Source organism: Pyrgilauda ruficollis, unplaced genomic scaffold (assembly GCF_017590135.1).
Source record: "Pyrgilauda ruficollis isolate IOZ18807 unplaced genomic scaffold, ASM1759013v1 scaffold6, whole genome shotgun sequence".
NCBI lineage: Eukaryota > Metazoa > Chordata > Aves > Passeriformes > Passeridae > Pyrgilauda > Pyrgilauda ruficollis.
The window spans coordinates 789686-817408 of record NW_024527710.1 but is presented as its reverse complement, the minus strand read 5'-3'; the positions used below and the strand labels follow the sequence as shown (position 1 = coordinate 817408).

At 39.5% G+C, this 27723-nt stretch overlaps 2 protein-coding genes across 5 annotated transcripts; one reads left to right on the top strand and one right to left on the bottom strand.

Annotated features, from left to right (window-relative positions):
- Positions 1–12612: 12612 nt before the first annotated feature.
- On the top strand, positions 12613–18301 carry TRMT13 (tRNA methyltransferase 13 homolog). Its single transcript, XM_041483373.1, has 11 exons — positions 12613–12858; positions 13188–13234; positions 13313–13379; positions 14190–14252; positions 14375–14444; positions 14865–14971; positions 15265–15432; positions 15724–15796; positions 16454–16528; positions 17162–17576; positions 17896–18301. Exons 1-11 carry the CDS (start codon positions 12709–12711, stop codon positions 18089–18091), a joined length of 1431 nt encoding a protein of 476 aa, XP_041339307.1. The 5' UTR covers positions 12613–12708; the 3' UTR covers positions 18092–18301.
- LRRC39 (leucine rich repeat containing 39) lies at positions 17962–27558 on the bottom strand. Of its 4 annotated transcripts, XR_005956454.1 has the most exons (10): positions 27426–27552; positions 25128–25375; positions 24159–24264; positions 22798–22954; positions 22075–22211; positions 21141–21286; positions 20611–20763; positions 19444–19583; positions 18310–18430; positions 17962–18083 (listed from the first exon to the last, which is right to left on the bottom strand). XR_005956454.1 is itself a non-coding variant. In XM_041483375.1 (9 exons), the coding sequence occupies exons 2-9, from the start codon at positions 25250–25252 to the stop codon at positions 18375–18377; spliced, it is 1020 nt and encodes a 339-aa protein (XP_041339309.1). In that variant the 5' UTR covers positions 25253–25363; positions 27426–27558; the 3' UTR covers positions 18207–18374. The 4 variants fall into 4 exon arrangements, 3 of the variants coding, with proteins under 3 accessions (XP_041339309.1, XP_041339310.1, XP_041339308.1); XM_041483375.1 differs by lacking the exon at positions 17962–18083 and having other exon boundaries at positions 18207–18430; positions 25128–25363; positions 27426–27558; XM_041483376.1 differs by lacking the exon at positions 17962–18083 and having other exon boundaries at positions 18207–18430; positions 25128–25314; positions 27426–27558.
- Between the last annotated feature and the right edge of the window lie 165 nt (positions 27559–27723).

Below are 27723 nucleotides of genomic sequence, written 5' to 3'. Positions count from 1 at the left end.
CCTGGGGACCCCGTGGAGCAGGACGACCAGAGATCCAGGCTCCAAGGAACGAGTCAGTTACACACAGCCAGCCTGGCCAGGGCTGCCCAGGCCCACAGCACGTGTGGTCACTTTGGATTGCAGTGGCCTGGGAGGTGCTGCCACACTCCTGTGACAGCAGCTCCTCTGCACACGACATGAACACAGCACTGGCACCTAAGGACAGCAGGAGAGAGGAGCTCTGCGGGGCTGGGCCCGGGGAACAAAGAGCCACAGAGCAAACTGCAGAGAAAGGTAAATAAAATAGAGCTGTTCTGGTGCTTACCTCAGCTGGGAATTCCAGTACCGTGGAGAAGTTGGTTAGTACTACTCCTGAAACAGTTACTAATCAGAGCTTTTGATAAAAACCATTTAATATTTCCATTAAAATGTACACAACAAAACCAGACACTATACATTAACATGGTACTAATTTATAAACAAATGTACACCTTTCACACAGCAAAACAAACCACTGAAATGTACAATCCTCTGGGTGCACTTGAGTAACTAAGGCAAAAGGAATGAAATATCTTTATCAAAAGTAAGGAATAGTCATTCTAAGGATACTTTGCCTGGCATAAGTCCATGCATGCTCATTCTGCAGGGGACACCAAGTCCCAGGGGTTATGCTAGCATTTGAACCCGGACAGCAGAACAAGCTACAGAGACGTAGCTGAAATTTCTGTGCAGTCTTAAAAGTTGTAAAGTACGATTTATAAAAATTAAGATGTTGATACTTGTCAACAGTTAACTATTCAGCTACTCCACCTTTTAATATTTTATGCCTGGCGGCCTGTGGAATGTAATACTGAGAGATTAACAGAATTGTTAGGGGAACCAAGACTGAGAATTTTAAGTTTTGATTTTCTACCTTCAGTGAAATAATGTAGCATTTTTAGTATGAGATTATTTGTAAGTCTATATACAATTCAAATAAGCTGGTCCCAAAATGAAGCAAGTTTTAAAAACGAAACTGTAAGGGAGGGTTAGTGAGGCAATCATGCTCCCATGTGAGCTTGACCAGTCTAAAATGGACAGCATAGCACAGTTCTCCTGTGCTTTCCCTTCACTCCATCTGTTCTCTGAAAGGAGTCAAATAGAAATTCAGGTAATTCTTCTCACTCAGGGAATGTACATTTCACCTGTTTTTTTTTAAAGAAGTCAGAGCACTTTGGTGAGTTTTTAGGAGGATTTACAGGGTGAATAATATGCTGAGAAAATTCTGCACAGCCCTGGTGATGTCAGTGTTGTTCCCACTACAGCTCCTTAAGGCTTTATCTTCTCCTTAGGCTCAAGCACCCTGAAGCATCATCCAAGTCAGTCAAGATCCCTTCCTCAAAGAAAACTGGCTCATAAAATTGTCAGTTCACACTGATACTTCACTAACACACTACTGCAGGACATTCAAAAATCCCCCCAATGGCTAAAAGAGGACTCTTACTGTAAGAACCCTGTCTATGATCCAGGAAAATAGGCCGAGGCTGGTGTTCCAGCAGCTTTTGGCTGTGGCTGTGCTTTGGCTGGCAAGTATGGTCTCAGGTACTCTGCAGAACAGCACAGGACACTGCATTAAAGCACAGCTGTCACTGCCCTTCAAGGGCATTTCAGATAACACCTTCTGTTTCGTACTTACCCGAGTTCAGTGTGTTTTGACTAAGCCCTCGTAAAGGAATGCTGTCATCTTTTTTCTTGAAATACTTTGATTCCAGCCCCAGCTGGTCACCACTAGAAACAGAAAGGCAAATTAAAATTTAAAGCAAATGCAGTTTGTCATCAGTGCATCATAGCGAGGACAGCTACAGACTTGGTCAGGAAAACCTTCACTAGAAGTGCAACTACTGCATTTCATGACCTTTACCATGTAAAGTTAAACCATCACTGAATAAGTTAAGAACAGCCTAGAACTAATTTTTTTCAGTGCCCCAGCACCTGATGGCTTAGATCTGTCAGCAGGAGCAACACTGAACTGGTGTTCCTTGGGGCCCACTCCTGCAAGCACAGCTCTTCCTTTGGTTTCAACAAACCAACACAAAATTGGTTAGCATGGTAATGAAGAAAGGCAGATCACAGAAGCAGGCCAATACTGGAACCTTTAGTCAATTCCAAACACACCAAGCTGACAAAGGGCTGTATAAAGTGAAATAATAAAAATACTAAATTGCAGTAGCTGACACTCACTTCTCCTTGTTTGCTGCGTGGCCAGCTGCAGGCACTGTGTGAGCATCCAAACACCGACTGGGTTTCAAAAGCTGGGAGTTCAACTGAACCTGCAGAGACAAAGAGCTGCAGGTTAAGAGTTACTCCAGGTCTGCGAGTCCCCTCCCCAAGGACATTCACAGAGCCAAATTTCCAGAGATTCCTGTTTCTACACCTCACTGGCCCTGCTGTGCAGCAAAGCCTGTGAGAAACAGCCTAAAGACAAGCATTAGCTATGAATAAGTCATAATGCTCAAGGCAGAGAGCCTAAGAGTAAATACAGTAAATACACACTTTGAGAAATAGTCAAAATGTTGTGCTTTGACACTTTATACAATTTAAATAAAATTTTATACAACAAATAAAATTTTATACTATTTCATACATTCTTAAGCAAAGAAAAAAAGTCAAAGTGCCTGCCTTTGATACTGGACATTGGGAATTTCCATTTTTGCTGTGTATCGGTTCCAGAAAGTTCTGGAAGGCATAGAGAGGAGAAATGGGATGACTCATTCCTGAGCTATGAAAGGATGGTCGGTCAGGCTGTAAAACAAATAGAAAAACTCATCCATAAATAAGAAACATAATTTTACAAGTAACTGTAAAGATTATAAATTCCAAAATTAACAAACTAACTGCCATTACAAAGCCAGCTTATGTGAGTTGTCCTGATGGGAAGAAAACATAATTTTTCCAAGATTCGCACACTTAAGGAAAACCTAACTTTAAAAAAGTCAGATGAGGTGAGCACTCTCAGCTACTAATAAGCTACAGACCCTGTCTTTGATTAAAGCAATTAATGTATCCAGCTACAAATGCAGAGACCTCTTTGTATGAACAGCCCTTCCACTGTGAACAAGCAGCTCATCAATCCCTGTTGTTGCTGTGGCAGCAGAGATCTGTACAACACAGGGTGAGAAGCAGCAAGTTACACTATTCAACAATGACTGCAGGCAGTGTTCCTTAGCACCTGACTGTCCTGTTTCTAAAAATCATTAGAGTATTGAAAGAGTTCACTTTGGGTTTTAACCTTTACAAAGAGAATTAGCAAGTAAACCTCTCAACACAAAAAAGCCTTTTTTGCCTTCACTCTGCACTTCATCTTTTCCAAACTAATTCTGTTATTGCTTTGTGTATTTTATGTAAACAAGAGCTTATAAGATTCTCACCTACGAGGCTCAGGGCATCAAGAAGCACCCAACGGAGTTTTATATTGTTGAAAAACAAACAAACAAACCCAAACCACACCCACCCAAAACTGTAAGGCCAGAAGAAGATGAAAGCACTTTATCTTTCCCCTTTGAAGGCCCTGCTTTTTAGCAAGTGATGCCCACCTCACCAGCCTGTTACTTACAGCTCTACCTTACCATGCTGAGAGGTGAAGCAGCAGCCCTCCCAGCAGCATGGGCACTGGCAGGACTGTCCAGCTTCTTTGCCATCTGAACTTCACTCAGCTGTCTGTTCAGCCACGTGATAACTGCAAAGAGGGAGAAAAAGCTCACGTCCATTTGCTCCCTCTTACAAGCTGTTTGAAATGGCCAGTAGCCCTTTCTCACAAGAAGCAACAGCTCACTGGGTGTTTTTCCTCCCCAGTACCACAGAGAGCCACTTGTTGAAGCTTCCTCCCCGCTCCAGGCCTCTGAGCACGCACCCCACAGCCCCACGGGAAGGCTTCCCTATGTGCTGCTCTTGGCTCTTGCATGCCCACACAGCCAGAGGCTTGATTTCCACACATGACAATAATGGCAGCTCTTCACAAAAACCCCAAAAACTGCTTCTATCAATTTCAGCAGTAATACGATCACCGGGTCATTTTTACAGGGAGAGAAATCAAGCTGTACAAACCTACCATTTTCATTGGTTTGCAGTAACTGCTTACTTTCTTCGAGTTTTTGTATTGTACTTTCTAGCTGCTCTTGTAGCTTGCAAACCTGTAATTCCCATAATAATTGTAACACTATCAGGAGTGTTATACTACTAGCTACAAACAACAACAACAAAAAAAAGCATTTATGAAGTTAATCTAAAATTAAAGAAGTTTGAACTCGGTTTGTCACAAAAGCAACGTAGTAATTCTTTTAAAGGAAGTTCTACTTTCAGCTAGGATTTTGACAAGGTGACAGCCAGAATCTTTTTGACCTTTATTTTTCTATGATTAAATAGTTCAAGGTCTCTAAACAGGGGAATGTCCTGTTTAATGGAATGGAAGAAAAAGGTTCACTCCGGCCTTGTTCTTATTCCCTTCCCCAACTTACACATGAATGTGCCCTCTAAAGGGTGCTCAGTCATCCACTACATTGCTTTGTTCTCTTCAAACAATTTTGGTTGCCTTCCATATAAATGGATGGCTTTTACAAATCAGGTTAACATTAAAAATCTGAAAGTTGATGACACATTTAAATAAATATGTTAATAAGCAAAAGAGTATATTCTATTGCACGGAAAGATTTAAGACCTTATTTCTTTAACTAAGTTCAACCCCACAAAACCCAACAAAGTCCATACAACAGCATTTCCAGCACACAAGGTTAACCCATCAATACCTCCTGCTCTTTCATTCGAAGGGATTGTCCCATCTCCTGTGATTCCCTCTGCTCTTTTTGAAGTTTCTCTTCTTTTTCTGCCAATAGTTTTTCTTGCTGAATTGTTACTGTATTTTTCAATTTTAATTTACTCATTAGAGTTTTCAAATCTCCTTGTAGCTTCTTGATAATTTCATTTGCCTATTAAAAAAACCCCAAGCCACATATTAAAAAAATAAACACCTAAGAATAAGGGAGATGTTGACAAGGGAAGTGCCGTGTTCAAACAAACCTTAAGGAGTTCAGCTGACAGCGACTTAATTGTTGTCTCTAGCTTTTCAACATGCCTTTGTTTTTCCTCTGTACTCTCTTCCAGTATCACCTTGAAAAGAATGTTACAAAATACAGTAAGGCTGTGATACACATCGTTTATGATTTCAAGTAGAACATTCATAATTCTTTCAGTACTATCCTTACAAGGAAACCAGACAGTGTTTTTCAGTCCAGTTTTATAGGATCTGGATTAACCTCTTTTTTTTTCCTACCAAAAATACCATAAACTATTACTCCAGTACCACAGGATTAAATCTGAACCTAGTATACTTTATTCTATGGAAACCACAATTAGGAAGGTTAAAAAAAATTAATGAAGAAACCTTTTGCTCCTGTGTCGCATCTAAGACTTCTTTTGTTCTGATGACGAGCTGATCTTTGTCTTTGATCTCTTGTTCCAAGACAGCAACTCGTGTCTGCAGCTGATTAATGAGTTTCTCTTTTTCATGACATTCAGCATCCAGAGTTGTGTTCTCCCGACGCAGGGACAGCACCTCCTGCTTTGCTCTTTGACATTCCTAAATGTTCAGAAGGAATTGAATTTTATTCTTCAAGAAAACCTGTAACAGTAATTTAACCAGACATATCTAAATAGTAAGCATAATATGGAATAAAAAGGAAATTGAACTGGATATGCTGTATTTCCTATGGCGTGCCCAGGCAGGCACTGTTAATGCCCTAGCAGTAGTAAGCTTAATTTTGGATATTGGGAAGCCATACATCTTCTAATCCAGAAAGCTTTGCTTTCAGTTCTCTGACTGTGGAGTCTCCTTTGTATCTCCTCTCTGTTAGGTCTTTATTGATGACCTCGAGTTCTGAGAGCCTGTTCTGCAACTGCTGAATACTCTTCTGATGCAAGTTTTCCAATTCCTTTTTCTGTTGTTCATGCTGTTGTTGGTACTGAGTTTGTGCCTGTGAGAAGCAAAGAAATGAAGCAGTTATTTGACTCTGACTATTTCCATACAAGAATCTTGTTCGTTCTTTCCAACCACTGTACCTGAAGAGCTCTTTCCTTCTCACTTGTCAGCTCCTGTGAGTGTTTGTTGCTCAGAGCTGTAGTGTAGGATGTCCATTCATTTTTCAGTTTGTCAAGCTCCCGGCTCTTCTCTGACAAGCTCTGTTTAAGTTTGACAAAGCACACAGAATTTAAAAATGTAAGCCAATACTGACTCTTTACTGTTACTTACTAAAAGGACATGGAATTATTAAAAACAAGTATGAATTTCAGCACCAGATGCTGAAATATGTTAATTTTGTAACCAGGAAAAGTAACACACTGAGAAGCTGAAGAGCACTGTTCTAATGCTGTGGATAAAAATAAACTTAATTTGTAATTGCATTTTTTTCCAACCACTATTCAAGAGTGAAAAACAGCCTGCTGATGCTCTCTGCCCTTGTAACACAGAGCAGTCTATTAGGGCAAAAAAAGAAATAAAGTTCTTCAGTGGATCTTTCCCTTTTTTTGATTTGTAATTCTGCATTCCAATTCAGCAGACACATTCCAGTAACTCAAACTGAAGCTGCAGACATGAGGCAAACAAATATTCAATTTCAAAAATAATTCTTAACAGTTTTAATGGAATTATGGTTTCATTATGGTCAAAAAAGTCACCTTGATAACTGCAGAATTTGACCCAAATCATTCTCTTGAAATACAGAATTACTATGCTGACTGCAAAAACCAAAATGGAGTAATTCAAGTCCAAGACTTCCGATTTATTTACCAGTTTCAAATTTTTTCCAAATAAAGCAATTTCCAGCGATTCATGGAATATATGAAATATGTTTATCTTTTATCTGCACATGACCATATATTTAGTATTCAATTTGTGTGTACACACACAGACCTCCGCACAAAATAAAGTAAAATTCTGCTTGAGTACTGCAAGAGCTCAATTTAATTCTTCAGCTGCTGGCTTTATGCACTCTCTAGAAAAGCTACACTAGACTACTCTCTTCACTCAGTCTCAAGTCAGTTACCTTGGCTAGGCAGTGGCTAACCAACCAGCCCACAAAAAGGGACATTTGCCATAAATCAAAAAAGTTTACACAAACTTTTACACAAAGCAATACACAAAAATTAAAATTTTATGTTACCTGTTGAGTGTAGCTCAGTTGCCTGGTAAGATCCTCTTCAGTTCTTTTAAGCTTTTCTTCCAACATCATTTTATCCTCCTATGCACAAATTGACATCAAGTCAAATCCTTAGCTCCCAAAATACACGTAGCATTTAGCTCCCATTTAATCAGCACAGCCTGCCTGAGCACCCATTTACTCACTGTATTTGTGAAAAGATCACCCTGTTAAGTAAGTGTCATACTGAATAAGATATAATTAGTAAATTCAAAAGAAAAGGTATTAGCCCACAGTGTAAAAACTCCAAATTAAATTCTTACCAAATTTCTACAAGGAAATAGTATCTTATTTACAAGATATGTTTACAAAGGAGTTACCTAAACAAGAGATCAACTGAAATACTGTAAATCCAGGTTATTAAAATGGCTTATTAGGTGCCTAGAAATATAACAGCACAATAGGAGAGACAAATCTCAGGCTACGAAACTGAAACAGACAGCAGTCAAACTATGAGACCTTTAATTTCTCACAAAATCAAACCTAGCATGCTACCAAACTGCATCAACATTTCAATTTTAATTGGCTTTTTATAGCTGTTAGTCCTTTGAAGCCCACCAAGCCTCACAATTAGCAGCAGCCTGTACTTTCCTGCAGCCAAGTGCAGAAGAGAGAGTGAAGGTTCCAGCATGTCCTGCAGCTGCTGTGGCCATCAGCACAGGCTGTGAGCAGGGGAGTGCAGCAGCCAGAGCATGCAGCAGCTGCACTCCTCCCTTCCTGCCACTTCAAATGGCACTGCCTGCCTGAGGACACAGAATGCATCTTCATTGCCAGGGGGATGGTAACAACTCAGATTTTACAGCATGCACCCAAGTAGCTGCATGCAATTACATATTTGGGCTAAAAGGAAAAATGAACCAGAGCATACAACTTGGCACATACTCCTGAATTACTCAGAATGAAAAAATGCTTAAGTACATACAGCATTGAGGCTTAGCTGCAGTTACAATAAATTTCATTTTACCTTAAGGCATTTCAAACAGTTGGCTAAAAACTTCTTTATTTCTGCATCAGTTCCTGGCAGGAATTTTAGAGAGAGATGGGTAAGGTGTTTGAAAGGGTTGGTCTCCACTACATTTAAAGAGACAGGTGTGTGATCTAGAGCAGGCGCTGAAGAAACTAACTGCAGCAAAAACCTAGGGAAAAACCAAGATAATCAAATGTTTAGCATTTTTTTCCTGAAACTACCTGTAGATCCTAATCTATTTCCCAATAAAATATATTTTTATATGTGCAGTAAAAGGCTTTCCAGATTTTGCTCAAGAAAGAATTCTCCTCCAAAGACTCAGGTTTTGCCACATCCACCAACATACTCAGGTCAGGGCAGGTCAGATTATCCTTTTCTACTGACTCTTCTCAGTCTGAGTGACTGACAAGCATTTCAAGAACTCAACAGGTACACACAGAGTAACATGGCACACACTTGAGACCTACCTTGGGATATCCTTGTTCTGTTCCTGAATGCATTGCTGAAGCAGATCTATAAATTTTTGCGGGAAAGTAGAGAAGTCCACCAAGAGACCTTGCTGGGATTTCAAACTATGTGAACAGACAGGAAAAAAAATGTTACCAATATAGAGAAATATAATTTATTTCCTATAAAATATTTGGTTTACTCTAGTAGAAAGAACCAGTTCTGATCATTAAAGTTTACTAGCATGCTATTTTCAACCAGAAGTGTGTCCACATATCACAAAACCATGGAAGTGGTCAGGCTGGGAGGGACCACAGTGGGTCAGCTGGTCCAACCTCCCTGCTTGAGCAGGGTCATCCTAGAGCACGTCTTGGATAATAATCTCCAGAGGATACTTCTGACCACAAGAGCTCTTGCAAATGGGCTGCACTAATTAAAAACCAGAAGCTGCTGTGGTGAACAAACGTGTTCCTTCAAGTAGGCATCACCCTCAGAGCACAGCGTGGAGCAGTGATGGGACAGGCACAGGGAACAAGCACAGGACAAGGAGGGGAGCCTCAGCCATTGCCTCGATCCCCCACTCGCCCACCTCTGCCCCCCTTCTCCACAGACACAGCAAACTCAGACAAACATCCCGCAGCGTGCACACAAAGCTGTGCCCCTGCGCAACAAAACACTCCTGCACATCTCTCCTGCAAACACTACTTTGCTTTTGCCTTTTGATCCACACACTGATCACACCTCCCTTTTTAACAACACCACCAAAGCCACTCCCCCCGCCAAAACTCCAAACAAACAACAAAAACCACACCAAAAAACCACAACAAAACAAAGCAAAAACCGAAATAAATAAATACCTAAAGAAAGCAGAAAACTGAACTGTTCATCTGTTCATGCTGGAATCCAAATTTGATGATTTGCTCAAATTCTGAGCAAGTAAATGAGACCCAGCAGTACATTTGTGCAAGAAACCCCTAAGATACAGGCACAGGTCTGTAAAACCATGTCCATGCAAACAGACTTTGTTCTCGTAATCATTTCCTGAACTAGTTCACACACACACAATAGTCTGTAAGCAGCAGTTAGGACAAACAGAAGACACCAGCAGTATTCCTCTGTGTAACCTGAGCTGGGCGCCCTCCTGAGCCTGGCTGTTTCACCAGCTGGTCAGAGAACAATACTGACAGAACACTGACAAAACCCCACAAGTGAAAACTGCCAAAACCTGAACTCTAACACTCTAAGATAAAAATGTTGCCTTTCTCTTTTTGGCCATTCAGAAATGTTTAACAGAGAAAATGCTGTAATTTCACTTACCTTTGAAAATCTTCCTCTGATATGACAAGGTTATAAAGGAAAAAAGGATCAGTATCATCAGTCAATCGAACAGCTAAGTCCTGAAAAGATGTGCATTTAAATAAGATTAAAATACTGTGAATATTTTAAACCAGCATTGCAAACAGTATTGAATGCTTTCATTGTTTAGTCAAAAATACAATATTGTGGCAACTGATTCAGAATGTGTAAAACATTACCATTAAACACAGCTTCAAATATTATACTGTGAAAACAAGGCAAACTCTTTCACAAAAACAAACCAAGTCAAAACCTGAAACTTTGAGCAGCAAAGGTTTTGAAAATTCAGTGTGTATCCATCATTTTTCAGACAAAAAGCTATTTGCTCTTTTTTTCCTCATGAAATAAGTCTAGCACTAGCAGTCCACTGTCATGGTTTACTAATACATCACTCCTATAACTGGAAGCCTTTCAGAGCACACTGCTCCTGAAGTTTATGAAATCACCAGCTGCTTTTATATACTGGAATAAAGAGCTCAGCAGATTGGATACAGCTGAATCCAGGAATCCCACATGGCAAACTGCAGGGTTATGCTGCTTAGCTTTGAAACAGACACTCATTTGTTCACTGGAGGCCTGCACAGTGTTTTGGAAAACCTGCCCTCTCCATAAGCATTAAGCCTTGAATTCCAGGGATGGGGTTGTGCAGTACATTAGGCTCAGGCAGCTGCTCCCTGGAACAAGGCTCGCCCCTGTGGCAAGGATATTCCCTAGCAGAGGTACAAAAGGAAAGTAGAAACGTGTCAGCTGTTCCGACATAGTGAAGTGTGACACAGCACAGTACAGACACATAACTGAAACTTTTTTCAGGAATTCAGGTACCAGTAACACCAACAAAACTCTCAGCTGAAGATGCAAAAACAAACTCAGGGGTTTACACACACAGACAGTTAAAATTAATGCCACCCCAAGCCAGCTGGGTCTGATGTCCCATTAGCTGATTAGGCACCGGAAGTTCTCCTCTAGACCGATCACTCCCTGATGGACTCAACTGCATCTCCGGTTTCCAGGCTCCTCCTGACACAGGCTGCAGCTCAGCACACACTTCTAACTGAACTGCTTCTGCTCAGAAGAAGCACCATTATCCATTATCACTGCCACCAGCAGCAGAATCTGACCAAAAACTGCTGCATTCCTATACAAACAAATCTTTACCCAACACCACCATAACCAACGTTAACGTCATGATGGAAGGATGAACACTTTGGTGACAAACCAGACGTACAACGGAAGAGATGACAAAGTCTCCAGTAGTGCTCTCATTGTGATTTTCCCTGAGAAAGATTATTTTTACTCCAAATTTAGAACCTTGAGCATCTCCAAATACTTTTAATATGCAAGCTTGCTAAGACCCATAAACAGCCAAACTAAAATAGAGGGCTAAAAAAGGCTGGGGGGAAAGGGTGGAAAAACACAACACCAAACCAACCAAGTTACTCAAAAAAATTGTATAAAAAATAAAGTCAGGTCAAACCGCGAACACTAAAATCCCACTTTGCTTTTCCTTTTTCTACTTATACTTCCATAAAATGAAATTCAGATAATATCTAATGAATGACAGAAATATTATTAATTTACAAACCTTTTTATGAACAGGATTAGAAATTGACAGTAGTTCAATATTCACTCGAACATTTAATCTCCTGTGTACAAAAAGATGAAACTCAGTAATAAATAAAGAAAACATTTCCAAATAACATGTGTTCACAGCTGCATTAAAGGAATCAATGACATCTCAAAAATAAAAATTTAGACAGAAACATTAAGAAAGTTCCCACCAATGACTACACTTAAAATAGAAGTTTCAGTTACTGCAGCTCCTCAGTCAGAGCTGTTTTTTTTTGCTGCTTACTTGTTATCCACCAGACTTTAAACAGCAAGGCAGAAGCTTTGAAACTTTGTCCAGAAACTACAACTTTTGTAAAAGCCTGATTAAATTTATTAACGAGTGCTCAAACTCCTGATAATAATTTACACGATGCTACCTTGTCTTCAATGATTTCTCATCGAGTACTAAGTCACTGACGTTACAACGCACGCACACACATCAGCCTTTCCGTGCTTCCTCACACTGTCTAACCCAGGCAGGACCCATAGTGCCGAAATTCATCCCATTTTGCAGAGACGCTTCACACAGGGCATGTCTGGGCTTTCCCAGGCACCATTACGGTGCGCACCCTCGCACAGGCGGCCCAAACCCGCGGGTCCCGGGGCCGCGGGGGGCTGAGGAGGAGCCGCGCCTCAGGAGGCCGCGCTGCGGCGGGGGAGAGGCGGGAGGGCCGGCGGGCAGCGCCGAGGCCCGGGAGACGCCAAGCACCGCGCGGGCCCGGCCCGCCCGGCCCTCGGGTCGCCTCAGCCCCGGGCACAGCGGCGCTTCCGCCGAGCCACTGCGAGTTCGCTCCGCTGCCGGCGCCCCGCCGGCTTCACTCCCTTGGCGAGGCGCCCACGGCAACCGCCCGGCCCTCGCCGGCTGCCCCGAGCCTCGCCAGACCGGTCCCTCCCTCACCCGGACGGTGCCCGCAGCACCGTAGAGCGCGGCCCCGCGGCGCTGAGAGCAGGCAGGAGGGAAGCGCCTGTGGCTCGCAGCCCCTCTGAGGAGCGCAGAGAGGCTCCCGCACAGCCGGCCCGCACTCACCGCTCCTCGCAGCCGCAGCCCCGCACTCGCACCGACACCGCCCGGTCGAAGATCCGCTCCGCCGCCATCTTGCTCCCGCCCGCGGGGAGGGGCCCAACATGGCGGCGCGGGGGCCGCCGGGAGCGGCGATGGCGGCGCCCGAGCCGGAGCCGGGGCGCTGCGCTCACTTCGTGCTGAGGAAGAGGCGCTTCTGCAGGATGATCCCGGCGCCCGGCAGGCGCTTCTGCGGGGAGCACGGGCACGAGGAGGTGCAGGGACCCTCTCGGGCCGGGAGGGCGGGCGGGCGGGCTCGGGGCGGCCCCGCTCTCGTGGCACGGGTGGGAGAGGCAGAGCCTGCCCCTTCCCTTGAGCCTCCGTGTGCCGGCACTCGCTTCAGCCCAGCAGCAGCCCCCACCCTGCATTAGGGGTTTATCCTGTTAGGATACAGTCAAGTATTAAGTGCTCGTCTCCGTTTCTCCGTTCTGGTTAACTCACTTATTCTGAATAGATGTTTTATGAAGCTGATGTCCCTCAACAGTTTCTTTAAAACAAAACGCTGAATGCATGCTGAAGTGTTTTCTAAAACTTTTCTAACTAGGAACAAAATGACAGAAAAAGAATTCCGTGTCCTCTTGATCCGAAACAGTGAGTATATGTAAATGCTTTTCCCGCTCTTTGTCAGTATTCGCACGATACTTACTTTTCTCTCCATTTGGCTTTTAGCACTGTATATGAAGACCAACTACAAAAGCATTTAAAAAAATGCAACTCAAGAGAGAAGCCAAAGCCTGTAAGTGCAGTGTTATTTCAGCACATCCTCTCGGATTTAAGACCTTGAACATTGTAGTCCTGCAGAGAATTCTCTGTGCTGACAGCAGCTGTGAGCTGCACGGCAGCAGGTCTAGCAAGGCAGGATGGAAGCTCTATAAGCACTTGCTGAAATGCAACTCACATTCCAGTCCCCTCATATTCTCTGCCCCGTCTCATTGTAATTTGGTACACTTTTTCAGCTCTTGGTTACAAATAAAAATATTGAATTCATTTTTCTCAGAAACGCACGCAGGGAAGAGGCTCTCACAACGCCATTCATTTCAGAGGCTGGGTGAGAGGTTCTCCTGGCAAAGCAAAACCTGCAGAGAAGCTCTGGGTATCCCAGCCAGCTGTCCACTGCAGCCAGGCTGGCAGTGAGCCAGGGAAAGCTTGGCTGACAGCTGCTGAGGGAAGCAACAGGACATGTGTTTAAACAGCTCTTTCAAGAAAGCAGAGGATGGCATCTTTATTGCCTGCCTTTCTGCCTTATTAGAATTGCACCTTTAGTATTCCCTGGGAAACCTGAAAATGGTCTCTGGAATCTGTCTAGTAAGCCCTGACTGCTTAACTCTTATGAGCATGTTCAGTCTTGTAAAACTGTGTCAGAAGAGTCATTTCTGGCTGGGATTCAGGATCAGACTATAGGAAGGAAAATTACTTGGAAAATCTTACTTTGCAGTAGATTCCTATTGCTACCTACCTTACCATAAGAACACTGAAGAATTTAGCTATTTGCTTCCTGGTAATTAACTGAATCAAATTTCTTTTCTTTTTTTTTTTTTTTTTTAAGGTCTACTTTGTTCAAGATATTAATGCTGGTTTAAAAGATGTAGCAGAAATATCAGAAAAACAAGTGAGTACATTATTTGGTTTTAGGTTCAGTCCTTACATTACATGTTGCAATTTATGACTACAAATATACAGAAAATCTCAAAGGTCTCATATTTATTGGTGTCACTTTTTTCCCTTAAAAAGGTTCCTCTATCTTCTCTATGTATTGAAGAGCTGCAGAATTTAATTACCAGGTTGAAAAAAGCAAGTAATGGTGAGCTTAATACTAAATACTAAAAATAAGATGTTTTAAATTGAATTGATTAAATATTCAATTGTTATTTTTGTTGTTAGATACCTGTAAAAATATGAGAGAGGTGCCATAAAACACATCTGAAATAATTATCAGGCAGACCTCCAATAGCTAAATTTTACTCCAAAAAGTAAACTAGACTGAAAGAATGATAAAACTCCAATCCTGTGCTCCCTTCCTTTTGTTTTTTTTTTTTTTCTCACTCAGATACCACTACAGATAACAGTACAGCTCTGTTATAAACATATGAAGATAGCTTTACGCTCCCATCAGACTGTTTTGTTAGTGCTACAAACTGAGCTCATGTCACAATTGTAATAATGTGTGTTACAAACTTGGAAATTCAAAACCTATACCTAAAAGTTTTGCATTTGCTTCCAGGCCTGGAACTTCATCTTAAGGAACAAATACTGTCCCACCAGGCTTTACAAGAAGCCTTAAGTGACCCAAAGAATGGGGAATCTGCTTTCAAACACCTGAAACAACAGGTTTGGTCTGATTTACTAATAACTATAGAGGAGTTTGGACATGGAGTTGTGCTGCTGTAAATTTGAGAGACTGGGTGCATAATTCCAGTTGCTTCCCACAGAGGAAATATGATAAAACAGAAGGTATAATCCCTTTCCTCTGTATACACATCCTCTTTTCCTTAATCCCTCACTGAAAGGAAGGCTTAAAAAAGTCTTCTGCAGTTTGGTGAAGGAATAATTTTTCTATAAGGCATTACAAAACACAGGATATATATTTTCTTGGTTCACAAATAATCTTTTGATGTTTGTAGGCTTCTATTTTAGGTAACATGGAAAAATTGCATTTACTTGGTCCAGGAAGGTGTTTTGTTGAGTTTGGAGCTGGGCGAGGAAAGCTGTCTCATTGGATTGATACTGCCTTAGAGAATGTTGAAAATGTTCAGTTTTTGCTTGTGGAAAGGGCAACCACAAGATTCAAGGTAAGAGGATATTGTTGCATTAGTAAAGTATCATTTTTAAACCATTGCCATTGAAGTTGTTAGTATTTCTTTTTTCTCAGTACTTTTTTCTCAGTACATTTAAATTTTACAAGTTTTATATTCCATACTTCACCAATAGCAAATTTATTAGGAAAAAATCTTGATGTTTAATGTTGGAAATTCACAGATGTTGACTTGACAAGAAAAATGTCTGGCATTAATACCTGGAGCAAAATTATAGTTATTAGTGGCCAGCCCTATGCCATCTCTTGTTCTGTTTCCATCCAATAGGTGGATGGAAAACACAAAAGGAGAGATTCTGCATTTGAGAGGCTTCAAGTGGACATTCAGCACTTATGTTTAAGTAAGTTCCTTCTTGGCCTGTGTCATTCTGAAGTAGAGGCTTATTTTTAAATTTTGAATTGGGGTTCCTGCAGTTTGTGTGTAACATGCTTACATGTACTTGGTTCTGAAGATTATTCTCAGTGGTTGTTTGGACATGTTGATGCTGTATGTATACACATATAGACACACAGCCATGTGTGAATATACATAAGTACACATATACATGTATTTTAAATGGACTTTTAAAGTTTTCTACTTTTTATACACTCATAGGACATTATAGGTGAGAAAGCACCAAAACAAATACATTTTTAAGGTTTTTTAGCACTTGCAGAATTAAACATGTTTGCATTATTTTATATGTAGAATTAAGCAAGTGATGCACCATCAATGCTGCAGAATTTGTGGGAGCACCTGTCAGCAGGAGATGCATTAATGTCATATTTACATTTCAAAGGCAGTGTAGAAAGGCTGAAACGGTTAAATGTGCTTCCCAGCCACTGCATCCTATTCTTTTGATTTGTCTTAACAAAATGTGCAAATCAATGTATTTTTAGTAGTGGCAAATATTTATTTCTAAGTGTGCTGAAATTATATTATTCAGAAAAAACAGAGGTGCTGGGGTAGTTGTGGATTGGATGGGGGTTTGTTGGTTGTTTTTATTTTTTCCCTCCAGATAAGGTACCTGTTTTGGAGAAGAAAAAACTACCAGTGGTAGGAATTGGGAAGCATTTGTGTGGTGCTGCAACAGGTATGAATTACAGATGTGTGAACTGCAGAAAGTCAGGATATAAACCTTACACTCTAAATACAAATTCCAAATTGTCCTTTTAAGCTGTTCTTGCCCTCTAACCATTTTTTGGTGAACACAGTAATTATATTGTAAGTATATCTCTTGACTCCAGTGGAATAGTAAAAGGATAATAGATGTAAGGATGCTTTAGGCAGAAGTGAAGTCCTTCTTGGCTTTAATAGATTAGAACAGAGCACAGTGTGTGGTGGCGTGAGCCATGTATTTGAGAGTACTTTTTTAGCACAGTTGCCTCTTCTTTGAAACAATTTTGTTTCTAAAATTTTATTGGCTGTCTGAATATGTATCCCAGACCCAAATAAGGTTGTGTTTCTCTTCTGATAACTTTAAACTAACACAGTTTTTCTAATGTTATATGGCTACTAGGTAGATTACGACATATTACGACATGTTTTCAAAGCATGTTTTTAATTTTTAGTTACCATTGAACTTGCTTTTTGGCTTAGTTTGTGATGTGTAATTTTATTTTTCTTTGTGGGAAGCACATTCCCAACTATGATGCAGCCTGTATAAATAATGGCATGGTGTTTATGGATATTTTTTGTTGGGGGACATGTATTTGTTCATTCCCAGATCTTGCTTTGAGATGCTTGCTTGAAAGTTACACCACTTGCTGTGGTGGAGAAGATGAAGAGCCTGCACCAAAACGCTGCAGGGCTGCTCAGACAGAGGTGGCTCCTCACAAATCTGCTGGTAATGAAAGCACCACAGAAGACCATAAGCCTGTAGCTGGAATTGTTATTGCTCTCTGTTGCCATCACAAGTGTGACTGGACACATTATGTAGGCAGAGAGTTCTTTAAATCAGTAGGACTGGGACCAGTAGAATTCCATTATTTTCAGAGAATGAGTAGTTGGGCCACTTGTGGCATGCAAGAAACCACAAGCAAAGCTTCTACAAGTGAAGTCAGTGAAGATCATACTATTGACACAGAAGAACACGAGCACACGCTCAGCAAGACAGCAAGTGGTTCTGATACTTTACAAGGGTATGTACATTTTTTTTCCTAGCAAATGGACTCCAGCAGAAAAGCTATGTATAGTGGCACATTAAATTGTTTTGGGCCCTCAAAAGGACTAATTTTGCAGAAACATTTAATTAGTAAACTTACAGTAAAGTTTACTTATTAGTAAACTTTAAAAATACTATTTTCATGGACGTACATTTCAAAATATTTCAACAGTCACGCTTACCTGACCGAAATGAACTTAAAATTATTTCAGTAGTTTTTCTAAGCTTAACTACTAATGTTAATTACCAGAACTATTTTCTGACAGCTGTTCATTCCTTCCTTTATCTGGAACCAGGGTACTGAGTGTTGAGGAGCGGAAGGAGATCGGCTGCCTCTGCAAACGGCTGATTGATCACGGGCGCATTGAGTATTTACAACAGCACGGATACAAGGCTGCACTGCAGTATTATACAGAGTCTGCTGTGTCCTTGGAGAATGTCCTGTTGACAGCTGTCCCAAATCCTTCTTTGATACCAGAGCCAACTATATGACAGGAGATAGATTTGGAATTGATAGGGAAAAGAAACAAACCCTATAAAACTCATCTGGGTTTTTTTTTAAAACGACTTCATTTCTTACAAAAAAAACCTTTTACCATCTTTCCTGTACCCAAGAAAAGGTCTTATATTTTCCAGTTTCACTGGGAATTACAAATATGCAAACCAATTCTCATCAATGGAAAAATAAAATCCCTAAGAATATTTGAAACCTGTTGTAGCCTCTTTCCTGCGAAGAAGTGTACTTGATATTTTCTTCCATTCACAGTTACATTCTTTATTCATTAGGATTCATGACAGGAGGAGAACCAGAAGTACAACTTTCCACATTTCCTGAAAGACAATAGGTTAAAATAAGATAAGTTGACATGCTTTATTCTCCCTTTGAAGTTCAGAACAGCTTTGTATTTCCTCTTAAAATATTTAAGTAGGCCTAAGTACTTTGATCAGCCTGTGCTGCTAGAGAACCTATTCAGAAAAAAAAAAACTTAAGTCTGAAGTGTCGTCTTGTATATCTTTGCTAATTTGATAATTCATTCATGAACTATTGATAAGAAAAAAGCTGGCTTAGTGTTCTAAAACAAGAGCATTACATTCATTTTTTTAAACCTTCACAAAACACAGAATGAAGATCATTTTATATCTGCAGTGAAGTGCTCGCTGCAAGTAACAGCTGCCAACTGAACATCTGTTCCAAAGTGCTTATTTGGGTCTCTTACTGCAACATTAAAGCTGTTACTCCAGAGACAATGAACAGCAAATTTTTGTCATGTTTTAGAAGAGGGATGAAACTGGGGGTTTTTGTTTAAGTGACTGTATTTTGTGTCAGGGAAAGCAATTTGTGAGAAACATCTGTTTATCAGGTGTTGATAGTTCATTGCTAAAAGACGTATCTTGGGAACATACACATTTCTCCCTTAATCTTCCTCTGGAAGTACTACCTGGACAACATCCAAAAATAGGAAAAGTTGAGCTTCATGAATTAAAGGGTGCTAGAAGACCTTCACTATGTAAACCAATTAAATTGCAAATACAAAAGACAGTCATCAGCTTCTCTTTATCCATGGTGTTGGTAACTCAGGCACATTTCTTACAGTGCTCAGTGTTCCAGGATGTTCCTACCAGAATCTGTGCTGTTTGTTGGAGACCGACTGTGCCAACTCCTGTTAAAAGTGCCACTGTCCTCAGTAAAAGCCTGTTTACAGATTTTTTGGAAAACATTACTCATTTATTAAAAAGGTTATTCATGTTTCATTTTTATACATATCCTAGATTCTATTTATCTAGTTTATCCCTTTCTTCCTGACTATATTGTGGAGAGATCAGAATTAATAAAAAAGCCATACCTGTTTTCTTCAGTGATTCCTGGATATACATGTGCATGAAGTCAATGCCAAACATTTCCTGTTGCTCCTCCTCGTCTGTGTTCTCACATGGAGGGAGTGTTACCTCTAGCTCCAGTGGGTTGTCTCTGAAGTTGACAAATCTAGGAATTCACCAGAAAAGGTTAATCCTGTAGTAAGTTTTGTCCAGAGAAAATAATTCTTTTGAAAATGAATTAAGATTTCTCAAAAAATGTTTTAAGCAGAAGGAAATTCTATTAAGTAAACTCACTAAACTCTATTAAGTAAGCTAAGAAGATGCTTTATAACAGTAACTGATTGTGGTGGGAAAAAACATTGTGGTCTTCATCGTTCTGTCTTCAGTTTCTGACCCCACTGTCAGATGTATTGAGCTTTCACAAACAGGTGAGTAAATGAGAACAGTGCAAGTGGCTGCTCCCAGCTTTGCAAGGCAGGAGCCTTTCTCTCTTTATTCTTGTTCCACCCTCAGGCCTATAATTGCATATATTTAGTTAAGGAGGTTCTTCCAAAAGAGCTGAGAACAAGAATTGTCTTCTTGGGTTAGACATGGTTTATGCAGCCTAGCGTTCTTTCTCTAAAACAGCTAGCATCCAATAACCCAAATGAAAATGCTAACAACAGAGAAGTTTCTATCACAGTACACTAAGGAGCAGTTGAGTAGTTCAAATTCTACCAATTAAGAATTTACATTATTTTTTATTTTTCATACCAAGTACATGACAGTTTCATCCATGTCCTTAAACCTAATAAATTTTGTTTAGTTCTGAATGCTTGAATTCTTTGGTTCTACTTTTTGTCATTTTAATGCCTGCCACATTTTTCTGTAAGCTCTTGCCTTTAGAAAGTGATATCAAAGGGTAATTATAGTGGGAGGGCTATGAAGTGAGAAAATGTATTGTAGTTTTCATGGGAGACTGTAGCTATCATAATTTACTTCTTTAACTAAGTACTTCACTACACAAAGCTTACTTCACCAGATCCTTAATTGTTGTGGATCTGTGTAATTATGCTGATTTATTGTATCCACCTGTACAACTGTGACAATGCCTTTTCCTCTCCCTTAGTATCACTCTATGATCTACAACTCAAGGGGGCTTAAAAAAGTATTTTCTGGTTATTTTCATTTATATTACTGGTGTTTTTTCTTACCTCAGATTTGTCATGTCCTTCATACAAGCTGGAATATCCTTAAGTTTGTTGTTGCTAAGAACAAGAGTACTAAGATTTTTCATATTACCAATGGTTTCTGGCAAAGAGTTTATTTCATTCCTTTGGAGCCATAAAGTGTGGAGGTTTTCCATTCTGAAAAAAAGGTATTTGTGCAATAAATCAACCTTCATAGAATTAATCCTCTCAGTCATTACTATAAAATTAATTTTTCAGCCACATAAAGGACTCATAATGCAACAAGTCTCAAAGGAAACCCCATATCCAAGATAATTACCTAATCTCTGTTCAAAAATGTGATTGGCAATAAATATTTAACCTTATAGTTGATACTGAATTTATTGTTAATTGAATGGATTATTCCAGTTTATCCAAAACATAACATTAGGGCTGATAAAAATCTTGACTTTGGAGTGAGGTTAACATAAAAATTATTGTTTGAAGTAGTGTTTATTAATTAGAATTTCAATGCAGTGGAATTGAGACTAAGATGAGCTTTGAGCTGTATTTACCTGTCAATTGTGTCAGGAAGCTCCTGGAGTTTGTTTCCCCCCATATCTAACCATTCGAGATTTGGCATGTTGAGGAGAGCTGAAGGGATGGCAGTAAACTGATTCATGCACAGATCTATGTGTGACAGCTTCTTTAAATCACTGAGCTGAAAAGAAGGGGAGATTTAATGTAACTTTGTGTAGCTGCTGCAGCAGTACAGCAGTAATCTAGTAATGCTGAGAAACATTACAGCACATTTTGGAGCCAGTAAACAGAATGGTTTTGAGTTCCAATAGCTGATAGTACCTGACAATAACAGTTTTGCCTGGAAGGTAGATAGGTTGGGAGCTGATAAGGCAGCAGAACTTTACCTTCCACCCAGTAGTGAGTGCCATAACTGCTGACTACAATTGACTACAATAAGTGAGTAGTTGTTTTCATTCTCTCATAATTGTTTTCAACATTTGAGAACAACAATTTTTCACCTCTGCACAGGCAGTTGTATAAATCACACAACCCTTTTTCAGATCTAGCTGTTCTGGTAAAGATGCTTACAGCTGCCATGTGGCAGCTGCCATTCATGTGGTATGAATTTGTACTCTCAACCATAAAAGCGAACTTCTCTGTGCTAAGGCATCAGATTCTTAGTGGGGTAAATCAGTGATGATATCCAGCCTAAACAAATTGATATGGAGTGTGTCACTGCCCTCCATGCACTGCCAAGTCATTTATCTGGCCAAAATAAAGACTGGCTCCTTCAGCTACTCAGGTGTATGTATGTGCTTCTCCTGTGGCTTCAGTTTGACCAGTTGAAAGGTTGTTCACATCAGTGTGAAGTACTGTGAAATCACAGCATCACAGCAAATCTGATAACAGAAATGCAACACGTAACGACAATTGGCTTTGGATAAATTTACAATATGCATCAAACAAAACCAAACAGTCTGTCAAAACCTGAGGAGGAAGATCACAGATATTTCTGTTGACAGCCAGTTCCAATCTTTCCAGACTGATGCAGTTACTTATTTCCTTAGGAACAGATTTTATTCTGTTGTAACTGAGAAGCAGCTCTTGGAGGCTGGTCAGCTGGCCTGCAGAGAGTACAAATGAGAAATGTTCATGTTTATTCTATTTGAAGCACAAATATTCTATTTGTTTTGCCTTATCCTTTTACTCTTATAAAAATGAAAAAATGTGTTCTCACAAAACAAAACAAGCAAACAAAAAAATTATTGAACTGCAAATAGCAGCACCTCAGGACTCTTTAGTACAGGACTGCAATCTAGTTCTGCAATCTAGTTGAGTGCTTCAAGAAAAAAGCCAAAACCAAAAACTGTGACTAGGATACTTCTGCTGTGGACTCAGAACATGAAGTCTGTTTTTCAGTATCACTTTGCTAGCTGCATTCTGATGTCTAGTCCCTGCTGTGCAAACAGGTCTTTTTTTTTTGTCATGGGGAGCTTTCATAGAGATATGTCTCTTCCATCCAGCCCCATTTTTAGTTTATATGGAATTTATGGTTTGGAGATCTCTATCTCATTGTCAGATTTAAATAATCTGTTTTCTTACTCCCCAACAGACAGGTTTATTAGACAGGCAGAGGGCACAAAAATGGTACATTTGTGTGAGACCAATTTTCTTAGGAAAGCAGCTTAAAATAAAAAAAGCACAGCTCACCAATTTCTTTAGGTACACTTTCAATTGAGTTCCGGGATAGATCCAGAACAACAAGGCTGTGAAATCTTCCAATAAACTGAGGAATTTTCTGTAAACTAGTTCTGTGAAGCTGCCATTCCTGGAGATGGATTAATTTCAGTAAGCATGAAGGTAATGTCTGCAACAAGAAACACAAACCAGAAGAAATTTAATTTAGAATACAGGCTGAGGCAGAAGTTTTATTTGAAACACTAACAGTCTGTCCTTTTTCTTAAGCTATACTGCAACATGTAGGTTACAAAATGAATCCTGATAACTGTTTACTCAAATATGCTAGAAATAGTAAGCATAATTAAAATATGTATGATTTTAATATCATACATATTAGGAAAAGGTTTACATCAATATATTAGGAAAGGGTTCTTCCCCCAGGTGCTGGTTGGGCACTGGAACAGGCTCTCCAGGGCAGTGGTCACAGCACCAAGCCTGACAGAGTGCAAGAAGTGTTTGGACAATGCTCTCAGGCACATGGGGTGACTCTTGGAGATGGTGCTGTGCAAAGCCAGGAGTTCAGCTCAATGAACTCAGCATATTCCATGATCCTGAAGTGAACACCAGTGTGGGTTGTCATGCTGATCACACATTGAACCTTCCCTCTTTTGGCTCCCAGGATTTAGATACCTGCACTACTGTCATTGACAAGTTTCAGGCTTGTTTTTATTTCTTCTTTTTTTTTTTTTTTTTTTTAATTCAATATAACTGAAGATGAAACTGCTCTGAATAGACTTTTGCACAGAAGACTGGGTCTGGCTGTTGTGTTCTCACTGGCCTCAACACAAACTAATTCTCATCACCTTCTAGGAGCTGGTCAGTGCATTTCTGCATGGCTCAGAGCACTGACAGCCTTCACTCTGCCAGCAGTAACAGCAGATTAGCTCTGCACATGAGAAACAACAGTAGGAGTGTTCTGGGAATCTACTGGTTCATTTTCACTCTTAGAAAGAGAAAATAAACAGTAAGAGATATCTTCATGCACCCAAGCACAGAGGGTTTTCATCTTGATACATTTCAGTAGTTCTGGTTAGTGTGAATGTTAAATGAGAATTTACCTAATGAAAATCATACTTTGCAGTGAAAATAGTTTCTAATGCAGAAAAGTCTTTTGGGCTTTGATTTTGCAGAGTAATGCTTAATATTCAGGCCTAAAAACCACTCAGCTTGCTTTTATACTCACAACAGTGTGTCCCAATTCACCGTTAGCAAAGCACAGTGAACAGTTAACAGAACACAAATAGTAGCACTGTAAGTGTAAAGTTGTAAATAGTAGTTCTCTAATGCATCAGTCATTCAACAAAAGCAGCATTCATTCCTATCAACCCTACCTTCCATTCTTCTTCCTCTATCCTTAAAATTGCTCTTCCACCTTCATTAATAACTTTTTCTTTAAGCTTTGCTAAAGCAGCTCTCTCCTCCCAGACAAGCAGTAGCCTACAAGGGAAAAAAGATCTGTCAGTGGTGCCACAATGAATACAGTCAATAATTGCTATCCTATCTATTTTCTGGAAAAATAATTATTGTCCAATTATTGTCAAATAACATTTTATCCATTTTATCTGGATGTTAATATACTATCAGTTGGAGAGAAGAAAAGCCCTTAATGTTTGGCTGAGGTAATTTATAGGAATTCTATTTTACAGTTCTTTAAATTTACATTCAGAAGGAGGACATAATTCACTTTCAACATGTTGCAGCAGGGCCACAGAATATAAAGTCATGTGGAATTAAGTTCTAAAGCACATTTTGAAGTAGACTCCTAAAATGAAAGCCTTCCAGTCCACCACATATAAGTGCAAGAAAATAGGTCAATCAGCTTCTTTTAGCTTGATTTCCAAAGGGTACCTAAACAAGAGTTATGACAAGGTCGTTCTCTGTCTTTCTGCTTGTATTCTCCATGAGTAACTTTTGAATTTGTTGTTCCACTTCAAACACATCTGATAAATTAGGAGTACCAAAAATAGTATCCTAAATCTCTTAAAATTTCATTTAATTGCGAGCCAGACAGAAGACCAAGCAACCTTGTTAATACCTCAAAGGAGAAGAAAGCATAACAAATCTTCACTGGTTAGAATATTTACAGAGCAGAGGATTTTAGTATCTGAGTTGAGGGGATTTTATCTATATACTAATATTTTTATCACAGATACTAGATAAATTCTAATCACTGGGATTCCTGCTGGAGTAACAACTAAGGAATTAGTGTCTGCATGAGTTTGAAGAAACCAATTACAGTCTTCTGCAATGCAACATATGGTCTAGCTTTTCACATACTTAAAGAGTTACAATTTACCTACCTTCCTGCAGACCTCTGCCTGAATTCCTTTTCTCTCCGTAATTCTTCATTTATCTTGTGTATTCTCACTTCCCAGAGTGTCTTCACAGCAGAGAATGTTCCCAAGCAAACTGCAGTTTCAGCCATGATCCTTTACATGTTCAGATTTGCTTGCAGGAATCTGACTGAATTTCAGGCTCAATGCACCATTTCAGGTATGGGTTCCCAGATGGGGACAGTGACGTGAAAAATAAAATACTGCAATGCCCACTTCATTATGTTATCAAATGAGTGAATGTAATGAACTGACAGCATTTTATCAACTGCTTTCTCTTTATACAACAAGATAATTGCACCTAGTTACATTCTATTATAATAAGAAAAGGTATTTTTGCAATCTCTGCATTCTTATTCACTCAACAACTGCTTCTCTCAGTTCCTTCAATGGTAGGCTGTGGCCATAATTATTAAATGCAGATTTGAGCATTCATTCCCATCCCAGGAAGACATTAAACTGCCACCTGCAACCTAAGGCAGTTCAGTTCTGATAGCTGCATTCTGACACCTACCTGATATAGATACTTGTCACTGAAGGAGTTTTGCACTTTACAGAAACTGAACTGTTCCTGGAAATTACTTAGTATAGTTTATTTGCATTCATTTTCTTCATAGCTTAACTCATTACAATGCACGTTACAGTTAGCAATGCATTACTTTTAGGAAAATGCATTTAAATCCTTCTGATTTCTCTTTGAAAGTTTGTGTATCCCTGAGTGTCAGAATTCACATTTAAAATGAAACTCAGTCTAAAGTTTTGAAACTATGTATCCTTTGTATGACAATTAATACATATTGTCCTGAAGAGCAGCAAAATAGGATACTCACTCATCCTAATCACTGCATCCCTCTAAAAACCATTCTTATTGCCATTACTGGAGCCAAGATACCGATATTCAGGTAAGTTTGCAGGGCTAAACTTCATACCAGCAGCAGTGTGCTCTGAACACTGATGATCTGAATGCTCCCTTTCTACCTTTTTTCTGATACTTGTAGTGGCAAGTAAGAAAAATGTCCTATATGTGCCTTAAACTAAAAAAAGTAAGAATAACTTTCTTCCAAACAAGCAGGTAGGTAAAAACAAAAGAGGAATTTCATGTTTTTTCATACATATATTTCCCTACAATAACTGCTGCAGGTCTGTCTTTTAGAACCAATCTTTTCTTTCATATTTGTTATAATTTTGTGTGGCCTGGATAAGCCACAATTGCTTAGTGGACTATTTTTGTGTTCAAACTGGCAATCATTCTATTTTATGTTTACTATATCTTTTGCTAACATACTTATTTGTAAAGTCTGAAATTAAGTTAAAATGTGTAGGCAAATCAAATGTAAAATGTCAGGATTGCTTCCTGTTGTAAAGACAGCATAAAATCAAATTATAAAGCTTGAATAAAGAAGAATCTGGTCTAATACACTAATATTTATGATTCTTATGTTTGTTAAGGAAAAATGGCAGGATTTGACAAGTGACACAAATGGCAACCCCAGTGTGGCAGTGCAGTCTGGCCTTTGGGCTCCTACAGGGGGATTGGATTTTTTCCTGTAAAGAGAAGACTGTATACTTTTTCCCTCCCCCACATAAATGTGATCACATTTACTAGTTTGAAGGATTAGCTTCTCTTTCAGTGGTCAGAGTAACTACCCTTCCCAGTCTCCATCTCAACATGCAACAGTAATGCTATGTATGCATGAGGTTTTTTGCTCCAGTCAGAGGTTCAATTCAAATTGCCTGAATTTTTTCAAGACCAAATTTCTATTGAGATCAAGTGATTAGCTAATCTATAATTTCTTGTTGTTTAAAGACATTTTTTGAACTACAAGCCCTTTTAGGTAGAAAACTAGAAATCTTTTTATATAAATTGTGCAGAAAAGAGACATTTGTTAATAGTTGTACTACCAAACCCAGTATCATACTATACAGTCAAACTAATACTTATTCTAGTAAAGCTTAATCTGAGCAACTCTCTTTTGCATATCATTCAACAGATACTGCCTTAGAAGTATGAAATATCAAAGGACCTAAGTATATTACTATTTTCAGGATTTCTTTATATAACAGGATTCCATCAAAAAGGTCTTGTCCTTAGATCTCACTATTTGTCAAGAAAATAAAAACCATAAAAATCTTGCCATCACAGCCAACAATTCAGAAGTGAATTCACAGAAGTGGCTGTAAAACAACTACAAATTCACTCCCAAGTAATCAGATCTCCCAACAACTTCACATCCAAGCATCAGAAAGAGTTTAACAACAACTCACCTTAATTATTCAGTGTTTTCAAGGATTTTCTGTGACTCACTGCTTTCTGGACAAGAGTGGAGATAAATTATGAATCTTGTCTGCATTACCAAAGCCATTTAAAACTCTCACTCAGACTCCAATGCAATGTCAGTCTAGTTCTAATTTTAACCTATGCTGAGAATAGAAGGCATCACATGAGGCATTTTGCAACCCCCCCAAACATTTGCCACTGTTGAAGTCTTCCCATTTTGCTGAGTGTGATTGGGCTCCCCTAAACTGGACTCTATTAACAAAAATTGTGAACAAAGAACAAAGG

Coding starts and splice junctions, on each gene's coding strand:
- TRMT13 (XM_041483373.1), top strand. CDS start 12,709: ATGGCGGCGCGGGGGCCGCCGGGAGCGGCGATGGCGGCGCCCGAGCCG. Junction 13,380..14,189: donor CAAGAGAGAAGCCAAAGCCT/GTAAGTGCAGTG, acceptor TTTTTTTTTAAG/GTCTACTTTGTTCAAGATAT. Junction 15,797..16,453: donor CATTCAGCACTTATGTTTAA/GTAAGTTCCTTC, acceptor TTTTCCCTCCAG/ATAAGGTACCTGTTTTGGAG.
- LRRC39 (XM_041483375.1), bottom strand. CDS start 25,252: ATGGCTGAAACTGCAGTTTGCTTGGGAACATTCTCTGCTGTGAAGACA. Junction 22,955..24,158: donor TAGAGGAAGAAGAATGGAAG/GTAGGGTTGATA, acceptor TTCTTGTTGCAG/ACATTACCTTCATGCTTACT. Junction 21,287..22,074: donor TCTGTGATCTTCCTCCTCAG/GTTTTGACAGAC, acceptor CCTTCTTTTCAG/CTCAGTGATTTAAAGAAGCT.